This window comes from Lichenostomus cassidix, chromosome 8 (assembly GCF_008360975.1).
Source record: "Lichenostomus cassidix isolate B80296 chromosome 8, HeHo_3.0, whole genome shotgun sequence".
In the NCBI taxonomy this organism is placed as follows: domain Eukaryota; kingdom Metazoa; phylum Chordata; class Aves; order Passeriformes; family Meliphagidae; genus Lichenostomus; species Lichenostomus cassidix.
The window spans coordinates 1,327,089-1,351,442 of record NC_139489.1 but is presented as its reverse complement, the minus strand read 5'-3'; the positions used below and the strand labels follow the sequence as shown (position 1 = coordinate 1,351,442).

The 24,354-nt window shown below is 43.5% G+C and overlaps 1 protein-coding gene across 1 annotated transcript in view; it reads left to right on the top strand.

The window, feature by feature from the left end:
• The window catches only part of LEPR (leptin receptor), a 29,906-nt gene extending 5,769 nt beyond the window's left edge, over positions 1-24,137 (top strand). The window contains exons 3-19 of the mRNA XM_085067391.1: positions 562-861; positions 1,756-1,873; positions 6,202-6,407; positions 8,271-8,416; positions 9,085-9,229; positions 10,755-11,051; positions 11,214-11,328; positions 13,480-13,679; positions 15,450-15,598; positions 15,826-15,985; positions 16,069-16,151; positions 16,738-16,954; positions 17,637-17,819; positions 18,353-18,448; positions 18,827-18,929; positions 19,497-19,572; positions 22,157-24,137. Of these exons, the coding sequence (XP_084923517.1) occupies positions 562-861; positions 1,756-1,873; positions 6,202-6,407; positions 8,271-8,416; positions 9,085-9,229; positions 10,755-11,051; positions 11,214-11,328; positions 13,480-13,679; positions 15,450-15,598; positions 15,826-15,985; positions 16,069-16,151; positions 16,738-16,954; positions 17,637-17,819; positions 18,353-18,448; positions 18,827-18,929; positions 19,497-19,572; positions 22,157-22,930 (3,368 nt within the window). The 3' untranslated portion in view covers positions 22,931-24,137. The remainder of the gene's footprint in view (positions 1-561; positions 862-1,755; positions 1,874-6,201; positions 6,408-8,270; positions 8,417-9,084; positions 9,230-10,754; positions 11,052-11,213; positions 11,329-13,479; positions 13,680-15,449; positions 15,599-15,825; positions 15,986-16,068; positions 16,152-16,737; positions 16,955-17,636; positions 17,820-18,352; positions 18,449-18,826; positions 18,930-19,496; positions 19,573-22,156) is intronic.
• Positions 24,138-24,354: the final 217 nt, after the last annotated feature.

Sequence of the window (24,354 nt, the reverse complement as noted above, 5' to 3'; positions counted from 1 at the left end):
TCCCAGATAATGCCCTGGGGTTGTGCAGTTGCACCCACAGAAATGTTGTCCTTTTTTATTTAAGAATTACGTGGGACTATGGTTTATATTTACAACAGGATTATTTTTCACAGAAATGGAGCTGTTTTAAAAGAGCTGGAGTGAATCTGTTCCAGCACTGCATGGGCAGATGAGACTCATCCCCAGTTTAGGATTCACTTCAGTGTAGGATTCACTGTATTTTGGGTTCATATAAACCAACTTACCCAAAAGGTGCTTCACTTACCCTTTGGATAATCACTCAGCCTTGACTTATTTCAAGATAAAACAAAAAGCGGGGTGCAGTGAGTTTGGAGGACAAGGCTGGAATCTGCCAGCTGTTTTACCATTCACAGGGGATGTTTTTAGTAATTTTGTTTTTACCTCAGGGAATTACCCCTGTTAACAGGTAATAACCCCTGAAAACAGCCTGATTTTTACCTGATGAATGCATTTCTCCACAACATCAACCACTCCCTTTTTATTGTTTAATCATAGGAAGTTTTCCTTTTATTTCCAATCCCTTTGCCTTTATATTTGCAGACTTCCTTCAGATGGCAGCTGCCCACTGCATGGTCCATCCAGTTCCTGCCAGGAATTTCACATTACCTTGTGTGCTGCTGAATGAGACATTGCTGAGCTCTTTCCCAGCTGGAGCTGGGAGCTGGTCTGGCTTGGGGAGAGAACTTGGAGCATCCAAAATCCAGCCTTTAATGAATGAAGAAAGTTTTCTGTGTTGCCTTTGGAGTGCCAGCAGCATTGATTGTTCTCTGTACAGAGCAAGCATGCAGGCAAGGGAGTTTATTCCTTCAGAAATAAATATCTCTGCTCCTCAGCAAATAGGTGGGTTTAGCACTCAAGGGCACAAAAAGTTAATTCTTTTAAAAAAGTGGGTTTATTTGGTTGTTTGGGAGGAGAGGGGTGGGTTGGATTAATGGGGATTCACTTTTATCCTGGGCAGGCAACACAGAGTGGTAAAATCCTTCCTCAGTGTGGTAAAATCCTTCCTCAGTCTGGAGTGGAAGATGAAGGAAAATGTACAGCACAGTTTCAAAAGGGAAAAAAAAAGATGGCTGTCTTTCCAGGGGAATTGTGAATAAAATATGGAGCACTGCATATGAGGACATAAACCCAGATCTTCAAAGGAGTTTAGACACTGTGAGAAACATTTTAAATATTTTTTTGTGGATATGGGCTTTAAACTCCATCAGCAGGCAGGGGAGATGGAGAGCAAATGGCATCATTTCTACATGAATTATGATGCTTTAAATAATAAATATGCAGTAAATATCTGTACATGGATTAGGATTTTGTTTTGCAAGGCTCTTTTTCTGCTGCTGTCTCTGAGGAGCACAGTGGCCTGCTGGCACCCTGCTGCCAGGAATCTCATTGACCTCAGCAGACAGAATTTCATTTCACAAATCCCCAGTACAGCCACACAGAGGTTGAGCCACTTCCCAGGAACAACCAGCAACAAGTTCATTTTTCTCCACCGTGCAGCCTTGTCCCTAAAGCCAGGTCAAACTATTCCTTCTGTAGTAATGACAGTGCAGCAGAACCACATGGATTGTGTGCCTTGGAAGTGTTTAAGGTGCCCAACTCAGATTATTCATAAATATTTTCACTCTTGTGCAGCCTCACCTTCATGAATCTGTTCCTTGTCCTCTCTTTGTGAGTTCTAGCCAGTTGTTTTGTTTTAGTGTAGTTCCAAGTGTGTAATCCCCTTCTTTTGTCCAGATTGGAGCTGGAATGTGGAATGCTGGATTAGAGGCAAGCTGGACCTGTTAGTTTGTAACCTGCAGCTCTTAAAGCTGGACTTGAGAGATGACCTGAAGGTGAATCTTTTATACTCTGGGTAAGTACAGCTCTGCTAAATTCATCTGGAAATCTGGAAGCATTTCCTAAAACATCAACATTCCAGCTTCCAGCATGATGGGAGCTTTAGCTTTGCATTTTGTGCCTTTGTTGTGTCTAAAAGTGATCCTGGATAATAAGGAAAGTTTGTGGGGTTTTTTGAATGAGAAATGGTTGGAATGGAGAGTCCCCTTTCTCTGTCCTTCCCATGATTCTTAAAATGTTCCCATGAAATCAGCATTGACTTCTTAAAGTATCTTTTTTGTTCGAATTTCTTAATTTTATACTCTTGGTTCTGCCCTTTTATTTGCTTTTCACCATGATATTTCCTCTCTTGAAGTAATTGTGGTACTTTAATGGAATACAATGGCAAATGTTGCTCTCATCTCATTGTGACTGTGCTAAATATTCCCTGGAATGCTGAGAGATGGAATCACCCTGGCTGTGGGGTGGGCAGGTCTTGTGTACATTGATTATGAAAAGATCTGTTTGATTCCATGAAACCACCCTGGTTTTTTCTGAATTGATTTCTGATTTTCTGATCGATTGGAAGGAATTGCATAAACACCCAGACTTCATTTCCTTAGGAAACAGGATCAACTGAAATAGTGGAATTAACTGAATTTATAGGGGAAGATGTCCTAACCAGCCAGATATCATTTGGCACAAATCATCACCATAGTAGAAATCAAGTGTATTATCTAGGAATAAATATGGGTGTGTAGCTGACAAAATATTTCAATCCCATTTTGATGAAGTGGGTTCCCATTTCCAGTGTTCCTCATGACTTTGATTCCTGGAATATCATTTGGGTTTTTGTGAGTGAAGTAGATCTGGCTTTGCCTCTGCTCCATCCAGGCTCAGCTGCAATAGGAGAAGCTTTGCCAGTGATCCCAGTGCAATAATCTCTATATTGAAATTGTTTGGGATGCCAACAGATTGGAGGCCCAGCTGGGATGAAGAGGTTCTTAGTGTCGGGAAGGGAATTCAATAAGTGCCATGCAATTTAGGAGAGCAGGCCCTGTGGACTCACCAGAGCCTCTGTTTGCTTCCTCCTTGCTGCAGAGATGAGAAGCAAAGCAAAGCAAAGCCTTGGAGAACTGCTTTCCCTCCCCACATCCCGTATTAATATTTTCCTTTTAGGGTCCCTGTGTTCTGGGGGAACAGCAAGCACGAGCATTTCAGAATTTGGGAAGGTGACAGCTTTCCCTGTTGGCTCTCTGATACCTTAACATTTCATTCCTGAGCCAAAATACCTTGAAAACATTCCCAGTTTTAAAAATATGCATTCCTGGCATGTGTTTCTCCCTGGGAGTCTGGAGATGCAGCCAGGATTCTCACATACAGGGCAATGCACAAAAATAATGGCACAGAGGAATCTACAACAGAAAAGCCTGAGTCTCTCACAGCTTTTCTTTTTTTCAGCATTAGAGAAATATCCTCTTGTTTAACACATCCACAGTTTTCCTGCTTGGAAATGATGTCAGGAATAGGAATGTTGTGCTCTGCCCATGACAGTGTTGTGTGAGAGGCTCAGCTAAGGGGGATGATGGAGCTTTGGAGGAGAAAAGGTTATTCCAAAGCTTAATTAGACAAGTGAGGTTAATTGTCTGGCATACATCTTTGCAGCTGTATGATTCCAGGAATGCTGGAAAGCCCATGGTTAATTCCATGAGCTGGAGAGCCTTAGGGATCTCTTTGGAGAGCTCTCCCAGTTTAATTTTAAGCCCTGATTATCATTTGCCCTTTCAGCTTATGAGGCTGCACTCATATTTGGACTTATTTGCAGTACCTGTGAGGCTCTCCTCTAGTTCTAGGACTAAATTCCCATGTTTTTTAAGGCTAAATCATGCAATTTGCCTCCAGTGCATCAGTGGTACATTGAGCCTCTCCAGCCAGAGAAAATCAGCCTTTCGTTAGAAATTTATGAGATCAGCTTTTCTGCAGTTTAATGGGGCAGCTTGTTCAAATAAGTATTTTTCTGGAGCTACCCTTTATCAAAACATTGGGAAATATTTATGGAAAATCCTTGAACACCAAACAGCTTTGCTCCATTCATTCCTAACAAAGGCAGTGCTTGCACAATATATAGAAATAATGACAGCAGAGTTTCAATGGTGGCTCTATTTCAGAGCTACCTGGTTGGGATGGACCCTTCCTGAAATGAGAGAAAATGCAGAAATCCATGGGTTTCTTCCCAAAATAAGTTTTACTTTTTATTTTCAGTTGAAAGAACAGGATTGAAATTCTGTCCAGACACTTTGCAGTTTAAAGTCTCCGACTTCAGCATGGGGCCACAGATGAATTTAGCAGGAGGAGCATCACCTTCTGAAGAGGGTTGAATGCACCAAAATGTAAAACATTCAGGAATTCCTAAATGGTTTTTCCAAGGTTTTCCAAAGTGTTGGCTAAAAGAACTCTGTGACAGGATTTTATACTGGAGGAACCACTGATCTCTCCTCAGCTTGTGAGAGTTAATAAGTCAGGAGAGGAGTTCTCTAGCATTTTTCCCCCTGTTCTTTTGGGTGCAAATAAATTCATTTTGATGGTTAAAAATTGGAATAATTGTTAGGAATGATTAACGAGTTGGGTGTTGGTAATCACTTTCCAGTTAATCAGATCAAAGACAAGGTTTGAAGCAAAAGCTACATTTTTATGGATTGATTGTGGCTTTTTGGAGACCAGTAAAATCTGTGAGCAACAGGAGAAGGCAGGGAAACTTCAAAGAAAATTCTGCGAAGTCTTTGAAAGGAAATTCAGGAGAAAACAGTGGAGCCACATCTAGAAAAACAAAATTATTCCAAGTAACTTAAAATCTCCGTGTCTGCCAGACACCATCAGCATAATTCCTGTGTCCTGAAGTCTGCTAGTCCTGGTGAAAATTCTTTTAGGAACGCCAGGATTGACTGTCTGGAGCATTAATAAATGTAAACCATACCTTGGGATGGAGCTGCTTGGGGTTGTTAGTGCAGAGCACAGGGAAATGCTGCTGAAATTCCATGTTTTTCCAACCCCAAGGTGGTTGCACAAGGATCAGTGAGGGATGGAGGAGTGGTTTCCCTGCAGTTTCCCTGTGCTTTGCAGGAGTTCTTCCCATCATCCCCAATTCTTCCTCAGCTTCTGACCTTTTCCTCCCGAAGTAGGGCAGGATATGGAAATGGAACTGGTGAATCATGCCCAGTTCCCCTGTGCTCTGCACTCAGATAAATGTAGCAGATAACAAATGGACTAAACCCAAGAAATAAAGCACCAAATCCTCTCCTTCCCTCTCCTCCAATGCAGAGATCTCTGTCCTGCCCGAATCTGAGTGTTGCAATGAGTCATGCCAGCTATAAAACTATTCTAAAAATGTACAGAAAGGCTCTTATTCTATGAATTTCCATTCCTTTCTCTGAATTAGTCAAACAAAACCCTTCAGAGCAATTCAGAACAGGAGCTGTTTTTTTCTGGGTAAGGATGAAAAGTCCAAAGCAGGAAAGAATCCAAGGTGATTGAACTGTCAGGATTTGTCTTGGCTTTGCTGCTGTGAGAAATTTGGCCGCAATTTATTTGCATTATCAAATTCCCAGCCATAGGGAGGCCTTTGTCACTGGATACCTGCAGAACTCCATGAATCTCTGGATCTCTGGAAGAGTCTGAAGAGTAGAGATGAGAATGAAGAATCCTTTGGGAACTGCTGGTTCCAAAGATTTCAGTGGGATTTTGGGAAGGAATTCCTGGCTGGGAGAGTGGGGAGGCTCTGGCACAGAGTGCCCAGAGAAGCTGTGGCTGTCCCTGGATCCCTGGCAGTGTCCAAGGATGGAGCTTGGAGCAGCCTGGGATGGTGGAAAATGTCCCTGTCCATGGCAGGGGATGGGAATGGGATGAGATTTAAGGTCTTTCCCAACCCAGACCATTCCATGATTAAATATTACCTGCAGTGCTTCATTGTAGCAGGAGCTGGAAGGAGCATTTAATTGTTTTGATATTATTTCAGTGCCTCATGAATAGGAATTAGAAATTCACCTCTTTTGGGGTGGCAGGGAGCTGCCAGTCAGTCCATGGGAAGGTAAAATAACCTTGCTAATATAATAACCTAAACTAATAATGGTGTGCCTAAAAAGGATCTAGGAATGCTTTAATGGAACTGTGTTCATTAGCTGGAAACCATTTGAAAATGGAGAAGCAGCAAAGTTAAAGCAATTGGTTACAATTATTACATTTTTTATTAATTAATTTTAATTTTTATCACTAAAATTTACCCATATGGATATTCTCTATCTCAAACCTATTGAGACAGAGAAGAAAACGCTGGAATGTTTAGTTTCCTGCTTTGTTTTCCCCCTGCAGATCAGAGCCATCCCTAGGATCTACATCCACGAGCTCCCTGCGGGGGACAGTGAGAGCTGCTCGGTGTCACTGCCGGTCCCAGGACACCTGGGAGTGCCTGGTGGCCTCGCCGAGCCTCAGCCACACCTACCTGCTGTGGCTGGAGGTGGTGGCTGGTGCCACAGCCCTGGCGTCACCTCCCATGTCCCTGCAGCCCTCTGCCCTAGGTAAGTGTGGTTTAACCCTCTGGGTTTGGCTCTCCTGGGCGAGCAGAGCACAGACAGGACAGGAAAAGCTCCCTAATCCCGTCTGGGCTTCAGTGCAAACCACACCGAGCAGAGCCCAGGCAGGCAGGATCTGCATTTTGCAGCCAGGAGCTTGTGATTGCTGATTCTTTCCAATCAGGACCTCTCTGTGCCTCTCTGGGCCAGTGGTGGAGCTCATCAGGACTTCAGTTCAAATTAAAACCTGAGGGGAGAAAAAAGCTGTTCCAGAAGCTGCTTAGCAAATCATCTCACCCATTTTCCCTAGCAGCTCTCTGATCCTGATGGTTTCTTCCTTACCCAAGCAACCCCAGCCTTTTCCAAGTTGGAAAACATTCCTGTGTTTGATCAAGCTAAACTCTCCTGACATGATGAATTTGATATGTGTTGCTATCCAGCATGGCCAGTTAGTGCAGATTGGGGCAGATTTCATAAAGGCAGGAACTGTCAGCTGCAGGGAAGAAAAAATTAAAGTTTTATGAACATTATTAACTTAAAAACTTCGGCATTTTATGAACTTCCTCCTAAGTGATGTGCTCTGCAGCCACAACCAGTTAAAAATCTCTGGGTGGGCTTGTTTGGAAGATGGGAGGTGGCATTTTTCATCCTGCTGGTTTGAAATGATGCTACAGGAAGAAATTAAAAATTCAGGCTGGAGTCTGCCAGTATTTAAAAATGACATAATGAGTTAGTTCTGCTTAGTGAAGTATGTTTTAAAAATGCATAATATTAATATATGTTCTGCCAAGATTTAGCTCAATTAAAATGGCTTTGAATGTAAAACTCTGAATGCTTGTGTCACGTGGATTTTATTTGCTCATAGTGGAGCAGGTGGCATCACAACCATCATTATCTATGTTCAGAAAGTGGGATCTGATTCAGGGAATTGTGATGGAAAAACCACTGACTTTTGTTTGCCTCTCCCCCAAATCATTCCCTGCTGGCCTTCATTAAGTTAATTGCTTTGAGACAGTGTATAAGTAGAAATTAAATAAAATCTGACTCAGTGTGGTGAATTTATGCTGAAAATAATCAGAGATTTTGGGTATAACTGAGTGAGCTTCCAGTAATACCACTTGGAGAGCTGGACACCAGTGCAGATGGAATTTGAAGGGAACATTCTGCCTGAGATTTTGGGAATGTTTTCCCTTCAGCTTTTGCACCTGGTGCAAAAATTCCAGCAGTGCTTTGGAACAGGATTTTACTCTTCCATGGGAAAAACTTGGCTGTGAATGAGGACAAGGCCAGCCAAGGTCTCAGTAACAGGTAAAAGTAGGGCATTGATTCCTTGTCTATGTCCAAGGAATGTAATCCTAAGGATCATTCCCAATTTCCCATCCATTTCCCACTCCAGAGCTGCCTTCATCCTTGTGGCAATATCCAAACTCTCCATTTTTGCTTTGCCCTAGTGTAACTCTCCCAGAGCCATTTCAGAGCCATAATCCCTTTGGAAGGATGGGAATATATAAAAAAACCTTGTGTACAATCTGAGGGAATTTTAAGGAGCTAATTTACTCATCACTCCCATCCCTCTCTCCCTCATTCCCTCTTTTCAGCAAGGTGGGTAAGCCAGGGCTTTGTTCCTGGGAAAAAAATCCTGTAGATTTAAGGGAAATGGGAGGGCAGACAGCATTTCTTGAGTAACACTGGAGTTAGAGTGCCAGGGTGACCTTTCCAGGGATATTCCACACCATCACTGCCATACAGCAGAGCAGCTCTCGGAAATGGAGATTAGGAGAAAGCCTGGCAGGGAATTGTGACTCAGTAAAACACAGCAGTAAAACCCTGCTGAAGCTGGGCCTGAATTGTCCATGAATTTGTCTGCAGTGAAGCCTGAGGCTCCTGTGAAGCTGCACGTGGAGCTGGCTGAGCGGGGTGAGCTGAAGCTCTGCTGGTCCCACCCTGTGCTGCTGCCCTTCCCTCTGCAGTGCCAGCTGAAGATCTCTGCTCCTTCAGGACACACAGAATGGCAGGTGAGGCACATCTGTGGGCTCAGCTTCCCCACATCCCAGCATCCCCACACTCTCCTTGAGGAGAATCTTGGCTCTGGTGGAGCTGGGCTTAGCACCCTGCTTTCTCCTCAGCTGGAAAAGCTGCATTTGACAGCTGTCAACATGGAGAAAAGCCCCATCCCCTGCTGGGTCTGACAAACAAACTCCCATTTTTCTCCTTGAAATGTCTCGAACCATTTTCTTGCAGCATTCTATATATTCTATAACACATCTGTGTTTAATATTTATAAGGTTTTAGTATAAATAGGGTTATTTTCTGTTCTCTGCCACGCAACTGGCTCTGGAATAACAAGCAGCTGTTAATTAGCAATCCATAATGGAACAACTTGTTTTCCACAGAGTTATGTAACTTGTACCACTCTCACATTTACAGCAGATTTAAAGAAGAAAGCTTTTTTTACCCAACTTGCTACCTGAAAATTTAGAAAATCCTTGTGCAGAATATGGGGATATGATCTCCTCTCTCTTAAGGGGTAAATTGATTTACTTAGCACTCCCATCCCTCTTAAAAACTGAGTTTAAAGAGAAGGGAATTCAGGGAATTCTGACTCTCTACTATTTATTTTACTTCCCTCTGTCTCTTTTCCTGTTTCATTATCCAACAATAATGGATGTTGATAATCCAACAGATGCTTCAAGTTGCTCTGGAAACCTCAGTGGCCATAGACAATGCCCTGCTTGACTCTCCATCCTCAGTGCAGGTGAGGTGCAGGAATCCCCATGGTCCAGGGTTCTGGAGTGAGTGGAGCATACCCTACAACCTCACTTTGGCAGGTAGGACACCTGCAGCCTTGTGGGATAAAGCTGATTTCCCAGCTGGCTTTGTGGATTTAGTATTGGAGAACATGAGTTGGGATGAAAAATCCCATGGAAGTTTTTCCCCTCCAGCTCTTTCCCCATCCAAGGCTGGCATTAGGAATTCTGGAGAACACACCTCTGAGGCTGTCACTCCCTCACCCAGCACCTGCTCAGACCCAGAAAAAGCTCTTTTCCTCAGAGCTTTCCCATTTCCATTTGCAGTTGGCAGCACTGAACCTCTCCTCAATTCGAGATTTTCCTCCCAAAGCTTTCTCTGACTTCTGGTTTTGCCTTTGTAGCTGAATTTAAGGCCCAGAGCAAAATGAAATGTACTTTTTATATAGTTCAGCTTGGTTTGTAATGCTGAGCAAAAACTGTCTCTGGATTTTTGTTGTATTTTTCCATGCTCTGCTTGGAATTAACTGGGAATATTTTGGTCAGTGCTGTCACAGGGATTCTCTGAACCATCCCATACCAATATTAGTGTTTTTCCTGGGCCTTTACATGGGCATCTGCACCAAGGAAAGAAATAAACCTTGGAAAAAGAGCTTTGTTTTCAAGAAAATCTTCAACAACAGATCCTAAGTCTGATTTGCTGCCTGAGAAAGGGAAACTTTGGGAGAAATCCTACAAATCTCTGCCTGGTTCCTCAGTATGGGAAGCAAACCTGACCTTTAAAGGATTTTCATGCTGGTTTTGGGGTGTTCTTTGCAAACAGCTCCATTCCAGCTCCACCTGGAGCATCCCTGAATCCCTGAGTGATGGGGGCTGAGCTCACACATGCTGAAATCCTTGGAAAATTCAGGGAGTTTTAGTCTGGATTTCACCACTGCTACAATTTGGTGTTAATTGCAGTGTAAAACCACTTTTTGAGACTTTAATCTCCTGCTGACTTCAGGAGGAGGAGGAATAGTAGTTCCTGGAAAGACTGATGAATTTGATGATGTTCCCCTCGTGCTGCTGTGTTGCTGCACTGCACCCTCCAGTGATTTTCTGCTCATTTGATTCCTATTTGCCTGGGGATATTAAAGATTATTTGAATCACAGTTTAGAAAGTTCAGGTATGGAGGGAGACAGTCCAGGGCTCATTTCTGTTCTTGTTCACAGTGATTGAAAAGTAGGAAAGTTAGAAATCCAATTGGATGATGATGATACTAATAATACTAATACTAATATTTTTCTATTAACAAATGCTTTTATGTTTTTTTGTTCAATTTCAAATCTCAATGGATTTTCCCCTCCTTTTTTCCTTTTGTGTAGCCTGGAGATATTAAAGATTATTTGAATCAGAATTTAGACATTTCAGGTATGGAGTGAGACAGTCCAAAGCTCTTTTCTGCTCCTGTTCATAGTGATTAACAAGTAGGAAAGTTAGAAATTCAACTGGATGATAATAATAATAGTAATAATAATAATAATTATATTTTTCTATTGACAAATGCTATTATGTTTTCTCAGTTCAGTTTCAAATCTCAGTGGATTTTTCCCCTTTTTTCTGCAGCTCAAGTCCTGTACTTCCCTCCCAAGACCCTGAGCAGTGCTGGCTCCAACATTTCATTTCTCTGCATGTACAAAAACAAAAGCAAGCCTGTAGAGGCCCAGGAGGTGGTTTGGTGGCTGAATTTAGCAGAAGAAATCCCAGCCAGCCAATATTCTCTTGTGAACAATCGTGTAAGCAAAGTTACTCTTTTCAACTTGACAGCAACCCAACCTAGAGGAAGTTTCTTCTATAACGCTTTGTACTGTTGTCACCAAAGTAGGGAATGTCACCATAGATACGCTGAATTATATGTAGTAGGTAAGATTCCAGAGGATTTTCCATTCTCCTTTTGGGGCATTTTCCTAGTAAGGATGGAATATTTCCATTTAAACTCCATTTATTGCCTTGGAACGCTTTGGGTTTTTTTTTGGTACCAACCGTTGTGTCTTAATTAATCAGCTTTCGATGTCTTTTAATTAGACATGGATTTTAATATCTCCTGTGAGACTGATGGATACTTAACGAAAATGACTTGCAGATGGTCTGCAAACCCAACCACCTTGCTCCTGGGGAGTTTGCAGTTCAGATACTACAGGTATGGATGGATTTGAATTCTCTTTTCTGTTTGGAAAGCATTGCTCAAAATGCTGTTGTGTCCAAGAATTCTGGGTAAATAGAATTATAAAATGTGCAGTTTCTTGGAGGGAGATTTATTCTGCGTGCAGGAAGGGAACCAGAGATACCTGAGTATGGAACAGTATCTATTGATAAAGTGTTTTAGGATTTTTAAAGCTGTAAATGCAATTAGGGAGCCAGTTCTCTTCAAGAGGTTTCCTTGGGTCAGTTATAAAAATTATTCCAGTTGCTTCTGTCTACAAGTTGTGAGGAAATAAGGGAAAAGCCCATTCCCAGTGGAATTCTACAGCCTGGAGGAGCTGTAGAATCCCTGTCCTTGGAGACTCTCAGATCCCAGCTGGATGGGAGTCTGGGCAGCTCCATCTGATTTGGATTGAACGCTGCTCTGAGTCTCAGGTAGAGCTCCAGACCTTTCGAGGTCTCCATCCAGTCTTTGATTTTTCTATAATTCTATATTTCTTTCCTATATCCAGACAGATAAAAACAGAGGATGAAATAAATTCATTCCAAGATGGAAAAGAATCCTGCTTAGAGAAACAAACCTTAGCTCATGAAGGGAATATTGCTTTCTGGAGGCAGCGATTCCCAGAATCCCAAAATCCCAGAATCCCAGACTGGTTTGGGTTGGAAGAGACCTCAAAGCTCATCCCATTCCACCCCTGATATATATGGAGCTTGAGAGTTTCCTAGAACCACTCAGACAGACAGACAGACAACCTTTCCTGAGGCAAAAAAATCCATAATTTTCCTGCTCTGCTGGACTGGAGGTGCAGAAATGTTGGCAAACAATTTCTATCAGTTCTGAGGGCCTAATCCTTTGGAAAGCCAGCCTGTCTTCTCTGCTGGAGGTGAAGAATTACCCTGCTGGCCAGGTGAATATTTCTCAAGGTTTTGTGGACTGAAGGAATAACTGGAATGCTGGAAATTTCAAGTGGAGGCTTTTGGGGCAGGATTAATGCCTGGCTGAGTGCTAAGGTAGGTTTTGTTTAAACTGCCTGCCCAAATATGAACATAATGAGTGCCCTGCTGGGCAGGGAGCTGGGAATAAAACCCCTGCTGCTTGTCATGGTTTTTATTCCCACTTTTTCACAGCTCAGGTTTAGCTAAAAATGTAATTTTCTAGTAGGAGGTGATAATGTGCAGATTTGTTAGCGTTCCTGCTAGATCAAACAGTGACATTAGCACTGCCTGCAAATCCTTCCCAGATGCTGCTGATCCTTCTTTTTGTCCTTTTTTTTGGCTGTTTGTTCAGAGTGAGACCTGAAAGGAGAAACTGCAGTAAAATTGCTGCTGCTGTTCCATCTCAGAGCTGGAATGCAGCTCTGCTGGGCTGTGTGTGTTTGGGTTGGGCTGTTCCTCTGTGCACTCAGGGCTGCCAACAGCAGGGATCATGCACAGGGAGCAGGGAATGCCAACCCAAACCTCCACAGCACAAGGGTTTGGATGCTTTGCTTTCATCCTGAGCACAGGAGGAGGAGGAGGCTCCAACCAAGTGGGACTCTGGTGGTTCAGCTGAGGAAATCACACCCTCTCTGGCCTCTCTCCTCACCAGTCTGAGGAGAAATCTGAAAACTTTCCATTTCCAAAAGCTTCTCCAATTCCATTCCATCCAGAATCCAGGGTTTCTCTCTTCTGTGGCCAGGTGTGATCACTGGGCATGGGGTTTTCAGTCCAGGGTTGATGTTTTGATGGGATTTCCATCTCCTGGAGACCTCCCTGGTCTGCATGGCAGCTTCCTGGGCTGCCAGCTGGGATTTTGGAAGTCATTCCTGACTGGAGTAAATTCCTGGCGGATTTGCCTTGCTGTATTTATTGCCAATATCTAAAATCCCACAACTGATGAGGATTTGGAGCTTCCTCTTCTTGCTGTACCTGTTTCTTTTTGTCATTTGTCTCTTACCAAAACTTTTTGGGAAAACCTCTCATGTTGTGCTTTTTCCAAAGCTAAAGCTTTGAGGAGTAACACTGGACTATTAATGATCCATTCAGGTTCAAGATCCAAATCATCCTCAAAATCCCAGGCTGCTTCCAGTGCCACCATTCCTTTCAATTCCCTCCAGACTTACACTTGCAATGTCTCAACTGGATGTGGTTTTTCCCCTCTTTTAAGGAACCAGATTTACTGTGCTGACTTTCCAAGCCCATCTGCAGCCTCAGAGGTGAAGGAATGCAGTTTGCAGGGGAATCATTCCTACGAGTGCACATTCCAGCCCATTTTCCTTCTATCTGGATACACCATGTGGATAGAGTTCAGGCATTTCCTGGGAACTCTGGAATCCTCCCCAGTTTGTGTCATTCCAGCTGATGTGGGTGAGTTTAGATACGTGAATCTCTCTTGTGCCTCTGGATTTTAAATGGTGTGGGTAAAGTATTTTTCCACAGGTTTTAAATAAAAACATGAGAGTTTTGACATTACCTTAAAAAATTGGATTAAATGTTGTTTCCATACATTTTCCTTGGTAGCGGAGTAGATTGTAAATGAAATACCCACTTTTGCATGTTTATTCCCCCTACAGAAATGCAAGTGTTGTATTGAAAAATGAAGCTCATTTTAAAGGTTTTAGTTATTTAATTTTTCGGACTAACTTGTCTTCGATTAATTAAATTTATACTCCAGCACAGTGGAGCATTATATGTATTATTTCCAGAGTTATATATTCATTTAAATTCATGTGGACTGTCCATGCCTTTTCATGCTGGTGCAAAGTTTTGTGACACACAGAGCACTTATAGTTTTATTTAAAAAAAAAAAAAAAAGAGGCAAGAGCAGTATTTGAGTGTTTTCCAAAACTCCAAAATGTGCAAATCACCTCTTCTTATCTGCTCTGTGACAGAGCATTCACTGGGCATTGTTTGAACACAAATGTGAATGTAGGTGAGAGCAAACAAGGCAGCTGCACCCCAGAGGTGCTCCATGAAATAAATTAGAATGATATAAAATACATTCTAAACAATGAATAGAATGAATAGAATGAATGACAATGAATAGAGTTATTTATCCTGGGTACAGTGTGCTCTGTGTCATAATAAACCAAAACAAACCTGTTCTAGCAGCACCCAAGCTGAAACATTTATTTCTTTTTTGTTGTTGTTTTCTCCTCATTCACATCTGATTATCCAAAACAGGTTTATTCCAACTTGGCTTGATTAACAAACGAGAGCTTTGGGAGATTCCTGATCATTCTGCTGGAGAAGCTGCATTTGGGGGGAATTTCCAATTAATAAAATAAAAACATTTCCTTTAACCACTGCACCATGCCTGTCACCAGCCTTTACAGGAGCTGCTGCTTTCTGCAGGGGTGATCTCCTTACAATAATGACAGCATGGAATTCTTGAGGTGGAAAAGTCCTTGGAGACCATGGAGTCCAACCATGCCCAGGTTCCCTGCTGTAAAACCTGCTTTGGAAATATGCAATAAATAAATAAATTAGAATTAATTGGGTAATCATGCATAAAATTATTGTGCACTCATGCATGAGATAATTGGGCATGCAGTAATTGCACTCATGCAGCTGTTTTTCCACTGATTACAGGAAACTATCCAATGCATGGAGTAATTGGGCAATCATGCATGGAGTAATTGGGCACTTGTGCATAAATTCATTCTGTGCTCATGCATGAAGTAATTGGCATTCAGGCCCAGCACTGCCAAGGCCACCACTGCCCCATGTCCCCAAGTGCCACATCCACAGGGATTTGAAATCCCTCCAGGGATGGGAGCTCCACCCCTGCCCTGGGCAGCACTTCCAATGCCTGACCACCCTTTCCATGGAGAAATTTTCCATAATATCCAACCTAAACCTCTGAATTTATTGCCAGCCTCTGTCTCTTGCTCTTTATCCATGGGCAGGAACCAATTCCAACACCGAGTGAATCTGTTGTGCTTTAAATGAGAATGCAATGTATGGAAACTTTCCCATGGATGATGTGTTTCCAGCACAGTCCTGCTTTCCTTGGAATAGCAGAGGCCATGTGTTACCTGCCACCCTCAGGACAAGGAAAAATAATCCATAATTTGATTTAATGGGAAGTGTCAGTGCAGACATTACAGTCATTTGTTTAATCTTTCCCTTTTCCAGTAAAGCCTCTCCCCCCTTCCAGCGTGGCAGCAGAGCTGACCAGGAATTCTGGGCTGCTGAACGTGAGCTGGACAGAGCCTGTGTTTGCCAGCAGGGATCTGACATTCCAGATCCGCTATGCACAGGACAGGGACCACACCCCATGGCAGGTACTGGCTGTTTCCATCTCTGCAGGGTGGAGCTGGGATTTGGGGGATTTATCCATGCAGGAAATCACAAACATTTGCAGTGTCTAGCAAGGGAATATTTCTCTCAATCCCACTTCCTCGTTGGATTAATTTTTAGGAATTTTGACCAAGAGCTAAGACAAGATGTTTAGACAAAGGGTCTAAACATGCCTTTGTTCTCAGTCTGAATTTTTTGCCTTCTCTCCCAGCTGTATGAAGTCCCAAACTCCCTGGGCAGCTCAGCTGTGATCGAGGTGGAGCAGCTTTGTGTGCAGTACGTGGTGCAGGTGCGCTGCAGGGAATTGGATGGATCTGGATTCTGGAGTGACTGGAGCAGAGCAGCCCAAACCCTAGTTCAGGACATCAGAGGTCTGTGCTTGCAGGGACATCCTGAGGGCTGGGATTTCCCACACTCAAGTGGATGTTGTTCTTCCCAAATTGTTGTTTTGCAGCTCCCCTGCAAGGCCCGGAATTTTGGAGGATCATTTCCGAGGATCCAGCAAGGAAGCAGAGGAATGTTACTCTCCTGTGGAAGGTGGGAACAGCTGCATTTTGGGCTTTCCCTTTGATCCTAAAACCAGGTGGAATTGCCAGAAAGGGAAACATGAGGCAAACTCAGGCAGTCACTGCCTGTGGGAATTGGGATTTGCTGCTTTCTGTCTTCCTGACAATTGCTTGGCTCATCCCAGAGGCAAGAGGTGAATCCTGATGGGAACCCTGGGATGAAATGGGAGATGGTTTTGCCTTCTTTGTGTTAGAAGGTTAATGCAGGACAGGAAAAAGTCCCTCAGTGCCTGCCCAGTGCTGTGTGCTCATGTTCAGTGTACAAACAGCTGTTTTGGGTTTTGAACCCTGGAAAATATGGAAAACAGGGAATTCCTGTGGGAAGTGGAAAGTTTGGCTTTCCTGGTCCTTTGCTGAGAAGAGGGAATAAGTGCCAGCTCTCAGAGAGGGACACAGGAAATTGAGTCTTTCCAAGGACTCCACTCCTTGGCTAAAAACACAGGAGCCAGAATGCCTTTATTGGGTCCTGATTGCTTCAAATGGGAGCAGCCCAAGCAGCCTTTGGGAATCAGGGAGTGGGGAAGGAATTCAGGAATTAATGTCCCTGTTTGCTGCAGCCCCTGAGGGAGAATCACTCCTTGTGCAGCGTGAGCAGATACATCATAAAGCACCAGACCCCAGGGAACTCCTCCTGGGAGGAGTATGTGGATCATGGCAGCAGCTGGTCCTTCCCATGGACTGAGCCAACTCACACCATCACCATGTTAGCCATGAATTCCATCGGGATTTCTGCAGACAATTCCAATTTAACTCTGTCACAGCAGATGAGCACAGGTAAGAACAGTGATGTGGAAAATGCTGGGAATCTCTGTGATGTTCATGGGGAAAGCTTTCTTTGGGGTAAAATTCCCTCTGCTAGAGTAAGGAATGTTTAATGGGGATACATTCAGCACCAACAAAACTGAAATTTCCATTGCATGAAAATCCTGATGATTTTTGGGTTGGGGAAAGAGTTGTCACTGGACTGTCTTCTCTCCACTGATAAAATATAAAGTAATTAATCAAAGAAGCATAAAATCCTGCTGGAGAACTGATCTTTCATCTGCTTTGATTCTGGAACACCCAACATTCCTGCTGGGGAATGTTCTGTTTTTCCAGAATGAAAAGTGCTCATGTTTTGGGCTGCCAGGGTACAAAGTTCTCAGACTTCCTGAGCAGCAATTCCTGCTCCATTTCCTGAGCAGCAATTCCTGGACTTGGCTGCACTCCTCTGCTTAATTCATTCTTGAGAATTCAGGAGTTTTTAATTTTTTGGTTATGGATAATTTTGGAAACACACGTGACTATTGGGGTATTTGAACTTTGCTGACTAAAAGAGAAATCTCTCTGCTAATGTGAGCTAAAGCTGAGGCTTTATCATACAGAAGGTGATTGAACAAGTGATAAAATTGAATTTTACCATCATGTGGCTGGAAGGATGTGGCTCCCAGGTGTTCTCCCTGTCTTCCCTCCCCAGTGGATGCTGTGCAATCCTTCAGTGCTTACCTGGTGAACAGCAGCTGTGTGGTTGTGGTTTGGACTCTCTGCCCCCAAATCCATGGGATGACATCCTTTGTGATTGAGTGGAGGAACCTCAACAAAGAGGAGGACATGAAATGGGTGCGAGTTCCCCCATATCTCAGGAAATATTTTATTTATGGTGAGTGTGTGGTTGAGAATACAATTCATGATGGTAATTGGTGTGGAACAGAAAATGCAGCATTGCTGAGCTCTGAGTCCTTTCCCCCCCTCTCTATTTCTAATGACTTTCATTGTAAGGACCAATAAACCAAATTTTGATGCTCATTAGAGGATTGGCTGTTGCATTAATAATCAGCTGAACAGAGAGTGAAGCTCTGGAGTGAGTCCATTTTGTGGCAATACAATAAAATTAGTTCTGGAAAGCTGAACACACCAGCTAATTATTTAAATTAATACATGTGTTTCCCTGGCTTTTGGACTTTACTCCTAGAAATTATCATGGTAGCTCTATAAGGTGTTAATTCCATGACAGAATAATGCTGGATTAATAGTTTTAATCTTGGGATATTGAAGGAGGGATCTATAAAAATGGATCCATTATTTCCCTCTCTGGGCTGCTCTGAACTCTGGTGTGTGAGCAGAGCCTCTGTGGAGGGAATTCTTTGAAAATTGGGTAACAGTGGATTCCAAAGGCTGATTTCCTCTTTCCAGATCACTTTATCCTGGTTGAGAAGTACCAGTTCACCCTGAGCCCTGTGTTTGCTGGAGGAGTTGGCAAAGCCAGAGTCACGGATCAGTTTGCCAGAGGTGACTGACATGATCTTTTTCTGTGTCTTTTATGAGGTAAAAGTGACCTTTAAGTGCAAAAGTCTCTGTCTTACCAGAAAAAAAATGGAGTAATAAAGTATTTGTAATGGTTATACAAACAGTGAACAGAGTTCAGCTTTAATATGAAAACTCTCTGTGGGCTGAGCTGACTGAGGGATTAAATTCCTATTTAAAACAATTCCTTTTTGTCTGTTTATTCCCAAGGGAAAGGTTTGTTCATGTGCAATAAAACCATTGATCAAAGTTATTTCCCCATCTAAGCTGTTGTTTCTACTGTTTGTTATTTCCCTGTTGCAAACCATTTGCTCACAGACAAATTATTTTGCTGCATTAATACCTGAATGCCTTTATTTCCAGGTGGATTTGAAGCTGGGAGCAATGGCAGCCTCCAAGTGGTTCTGCCAATCGTTTTTTCCACCTCAGTTCTGTTGCTGGGAGCATTGCTGGTTTCACACCAAAGGTACTTTGGTCCTCATTTTCCAAAAGTCTGGCTGGTGCAGCCACTTTGCTGAACTGGTGTCACAGAATCCCAGACTGGTTTGGGCTGGGAGGAACCTCAGAGCTCATCCAGTGCCACCCCAGGGACACCTTTTGCCATCCCAGGGTGCTCCAACCTGGCCTTGGACACTGCCAGGGATCCAGGGGCAGCACAGCTTCTCTGGGAATTCCATCCCAGCCCCTTCCCACCCTCCCAGGGAACAATTCCTTCCCAGTATCCCAACTAAATCTACTTAAAGCCATTCCCTGTGTCCTGTCCCTCCATCCCTGTCCCAAATCCCTCTCCAGCTCCCCTGGAACACTGTGTGGGTTGGGGTCACCCAGCAGACTGTACTATTTCCCCAAACTGCCACCTGGAATGTCCCTTCTTTATTTTTTTTTTTAATTAAATTTGGCTCATTTATAATCCCTCCAATGATGATTTCATTCTCATAGTGCTGGGGATAAATCAAATTGCAGCGATTCCTTCCCTGCACAGTGCAGCCCCTGTGAGCACAACACCAACTGCAGCATTTCCCTGCCATTTCAGGGTGAAGAAGCTGTTCTGGGAGGATGTTCCCAACCCCAAGAACTGCTCGTGGGCACAAGGAGTTAATTTCCAGCAGGTTTGTATTCCCCTGGAGCTGCTGCTTCCCCCAGCCTGTTCAGGGCAGGTTGTGCCCAGCTCTGTGTCCCCAGTGGAAATCCAGCCCCATTCACCCCTCTGACTCCATCCAGAGGTTCCCATTTCCCAGCCCTCTGGATTATGCATTGGATGTGAGAAATATGAGGCAGCTGTGATGGGTGATGTGGCAGAGGTGACAGATGGTGGCCTTTGGCAGCAGCAGCCCTGCCCTGAGTGGGAAGGGTTTGATCTCACAGTGTCCATGGAGCTGAGGGAAGGGAAACAAACATCCCCATTAGGGATCAACCAGAGCCATTTCCTCGTTGTTTTAAACCTCCCTGTTAATTTTGGTATGAGAAAGTGGTGGATTTGTGTGGGAAAATCCCAAATTCAAGGCCCAGGAGGCACCAACAGCGAGTCTGGACTGAGCAGAGCCCAAGAGTTTTACTCTAATTCCCACTACTCCAAGTATTTTGACGTTTTCCTCATTATTTTGGCAGCTTCCCTGCTGTAAAACCTGGTTTGTAAATGTACAAAAAACATTTTGATCCATTTTGCATGTGATAATTCATTGGTTTGGAAGAGGAGACTGAGGCTGAGTGGAGAGAAATGTTTGTGGAGAAATCTGAAAGAGGTCCCAGTGCTATCAGACACAACTGGAATTCAAGAAGTGTAAATAGCTGGCAATACTCTTGTTCCATAACACTTTATACCAGCAGCTGTATCTCAATAACAGAACAAGTTATCATTTATTTGGATGATTTCCAGAGCCTCCACCTTCACCTGTGGAAGGTGCACTTAACAAATGTTTGGATGAATGGAAGATAATTAACCCTCCTGTACAGATGAGGCACAGGAAGAGTTAATGCTATCAATGCCCAAAGTTTCCCAAAACATTTCTTATCAAAGTGGAAAATGGAGGTGAAGTTTCCAACACAAAGAACTTTCAACACAAAGCACTGCTCTTCCTTGTGTCTCAGAGAATGAGAAGCTGAGAGAAGTGGCTTTCCTTCATTTCCCTGCACACTGTTCATCCCCCATGGCACTTGTGCATGGGGTAATTGTGCACCCATGCATGGGATAATTGGGCAATCATGCATGAAATAATTGTGCACTCATGCATGAGATAATTGGGCAATCATGCATGAAATAATTGGGCATTCATGCGTGAATTAATTGGGTAGTCATGCGTGAAATAATTGGGTAATCAAACATGAAATAATTGCTCATTCATGCATGAGATAATTGGGCAATCATGCATGGGATAATTTGGCATCCATGCATGAAGTAATTGGGAATTCATGCCTGGAGAACTGACCAACCATCCCAGCAAGGTTTGCTCCTCATGCATTAGTTGACTGGCTGCTCAGACATGCAGCAAGTGTGCAATTATGCATTAAATGATTGTGCACTCATGCATGAGATAATTGGGCGCTCATGCGCGAATAATTGCTCAATCATGCGTGAATTAATTGCTCATCCATGCGGGAATTAATTGCTCATCCATGCGTGAATTAATTGGGCATTCATGCATAAATTAATTCTGTGCTCCTGCATGCAGTAATTGCACTCATGCAGCTGTTTTCCCACCGATTACAGGATTTTTTTAAAAAAGATACAATGCATGGAGTAATTGGGCACTCGTGCTTAAATTAATTTTGTGCATTAATTGGGATAATTGCGCATTCACGCATAAATTAATTGGGCAATCATGCATGAAATAATTGTGCACTTGTGCATGAGATAATTGGGCATCCATGCATGAGATAATTGGGCATCCATTCATGAATTAATTGCTCATCCATGCATGTATTAATTGGGCAATCATGCATGAACTAATTGGGCATTCATGCATAAATTAATTCTATGCTCCTGCATGCAGTAATTGCACTCATGCAGCTGTTTTCCCACTGATTACAGGATTTTAAAAAAAAACTATACAATGCATGAAGTAATTGGGCAATTATGCATGGAGTAATTGGGCACTCATGCATAAATTCATTCTGTGCTCATGCAGGAAGTATTTGGCTGCTCAGACATGCAGCAAGTGTGCACTCATGCAGGAGGTAATTGTGCATTCATGTGTGAAATAATTGGGCTTGATCTGTTTTGTGCTGAATTCATTAGGAAATACAAGGGAATTTTCCTTTGGAGCTCTTGTGTTGCTGTCAGTTCATCCTGGTGGATAATTTACACCTGCATATATTAGGGAGTAGTAAATCTTGCATTTCTTCCAAATAAAGGTGTTTCTCTCGGTTCAAACAAGCAGCTGCTACTCAGGAATGCTCCAAAAATCCTATGGAAAAGTGGAATTTGATCTGGATAATCCAATCCTAGCAGGGAAAGTTACTTCAGCTGATGTAGAAACGATTAAACCTGCCAAGAAAATTTTGTTGTAGAGGATTTTCAGCTATAAATTCTCGAAAAACGATGTGTGAACTTGATGTGGCAAAATTCCAGGCTCCTGAGGGTGCCCTGGGAATGACCTCTGGTGTTGAGTTCTGTGATCCATAAAACCAGGGGCTGCATAGTGAAATAAAGCTGCTCCATAATAAATGAGCATTAAAATCTCTCTTTCCTTCCAGCCTGAAGCTCTGGAACATCTCTTTGCCAAACATCCCGAGCCCATGTCATTTGAGCCTCTTCTCCTGGAAGCAGAGATCATGCTGGAAGACATCAGTGTCACCAAAACCTTGGCAAAAGAAGACCCAGGGGGTTTTTTAGGAATGGATTCCCTGTTTACAACCCTCCAGGACTCAGAACGTGACTCTGCATGCTCCAGCAGCCATTTCCACAGCAGCAGCTTTTCCAGGAGCTCCCAGGATGGAGAAACCATGGCACAGTGTGAGCTGAAATACGCCACTGTCATCAGCAATTCCAGATCCAGTGGCCTTTGCCGACGGAAAACGAATCCAAGGAGCTGTTTGGAGAGGTGCTTGCTAGGGGAAGATTCCATAGTTTTAGGGGCTTTTTCCAGCAGTGCCTGGGAGGTGGGGAATGGAGCACTGCTGGTGTTCCCTGGCTCCCCTGGCTGGCAGCCCAGCAAGGCTCTGTCCCTGGTTTCCTCCGAGGGATTCTCTGAGGAGCCTCTGGAGGATGCTTTTCCCGAGCAGAGTCTGTATTACCTGGGGATAACACCCCTGGAAAAAGGAGGAAGGGATGTTTTCCTGACAGAAAGTTCCAGAGGGATGTGTCAGCTCCAAACAGATCTGCTCCCTGAGAAGGGAATTCTCCAGCACATCCCAACCAACATCAAGGAGTTTATCCAGAGCAGCCTCCAGCCTACAGCCACTGTTCCCTATGTGCCACAGTTTCAGATGGCTCCACCCAAGGGACAGGAGGCCACGGAGAAAAACTGACCTCACAGCACCAAAATTTCAGATTCCTGATGTTTTTCCAGGTGTTGATACATTCCTCTGTTTCTCCTCTCCTGGTTTCTCCAGCTTGTTGTGGCTTTAGGCTTCACCTGGAGCCCCCAAGGGTGAGAGAGTGAGGAGTGAGCTGATGTGTGGGCTGAAATATTGATGAGGGGAAAGCTGGAATGGGTCATTTCCCTGGGAATGATTTGTGACACTCAGTCAAGCTGGATGTGCTTGGGAGGAATGGATTGAGTAGTGAAAGGCTCAAGGTGCTGCAGGAAGAGGAAGAGAATCCAAACTCCTGTGTCTCTGTTAATTGGATAAAACCATGTATTTAAAGTTAAATACCCACATTTTATTGTTGAGCACAAGACTCCAGTACAGATGGCACTGTTGTAAGACTGACATCTCTTCCTGACCTCTTTCCTAAGATTCTGTGATAAAAAAGGACAGGAATTGGATGCTAGGACTCTGCATTTTTGATCTTGGGGGATCCAACCTGTCTGTATGGCCTTGGAGAAGTCACTTTGCCTTCACAACCCTGCCAGGAAGCCTCAGGTGGGAGGAAAACCAGGTCTGTATTTTCTGGGATGAGCAGGAAACAAACCCAAACCTATCTGCAAGCCAAAGCAATTTTTTTTTTTTTTTTTACTCCATAAATATTTTTCTACACCTGCCTTTTCAGAGCTCTATTTTGAGGAGCTAAGAAGGATGAATTTATTGTGCATTCCAAGGAATAAATTTCTGTCAGACTTCAGAGATGCAAAACCAAAAGGGCGAAAGCAACAATAGCAAAAACCAAAGCCAGGGTGAATTTAAGCTCAGCTTAACACCCCAAACCCCACTGCTGCCTTTTGTCAAGCTGCTGACCTGGCTCTTGTGGGGCTCTTTGTTTTTAATGCTGAATGTGTTTGAATATTCTGGTTTCCAAAATATTGTGTGGGATGAGGAATTAAAATCTGTTTTGTGTTAGGAACCAAAAACTTGTCACTGTGATTGGGGATGAACCTGCAGGTTCCTGTAGCATCCCAGGGTAAAGCTGGGATGGATGCTGGACTTAGGATTCCCTTCCTGCTGTTGGGAAGGGAGAGGAGAGCCCAGTTCTCTGGGGAATGGAATGATCCTGCAGTGGAAGGGTCCAGAAAAATCATTTGGTTGTGTTTGAAGATCATCTTTCTCGAGGAATAAAAAGCTGCTGATGATTTTAGCCTGCCCAGTCCTTCCCCAGTAATTCCATAAGGACAGGGAGTACAGCAAATCCAAGCTGCTTCAGGAAAAAAAGAAGATTTTTGGTGTGATCAGTGTAGAACCAAGGGGTTGAATCCCTTCCTGGGGGTGTTCATGTCCTGGGGCACCTGCACTGCACACCTGCAATCCCAGTGCTCCTGAGGCTGCTGACCCACAGCTCAGGGCAGCCACAGCTC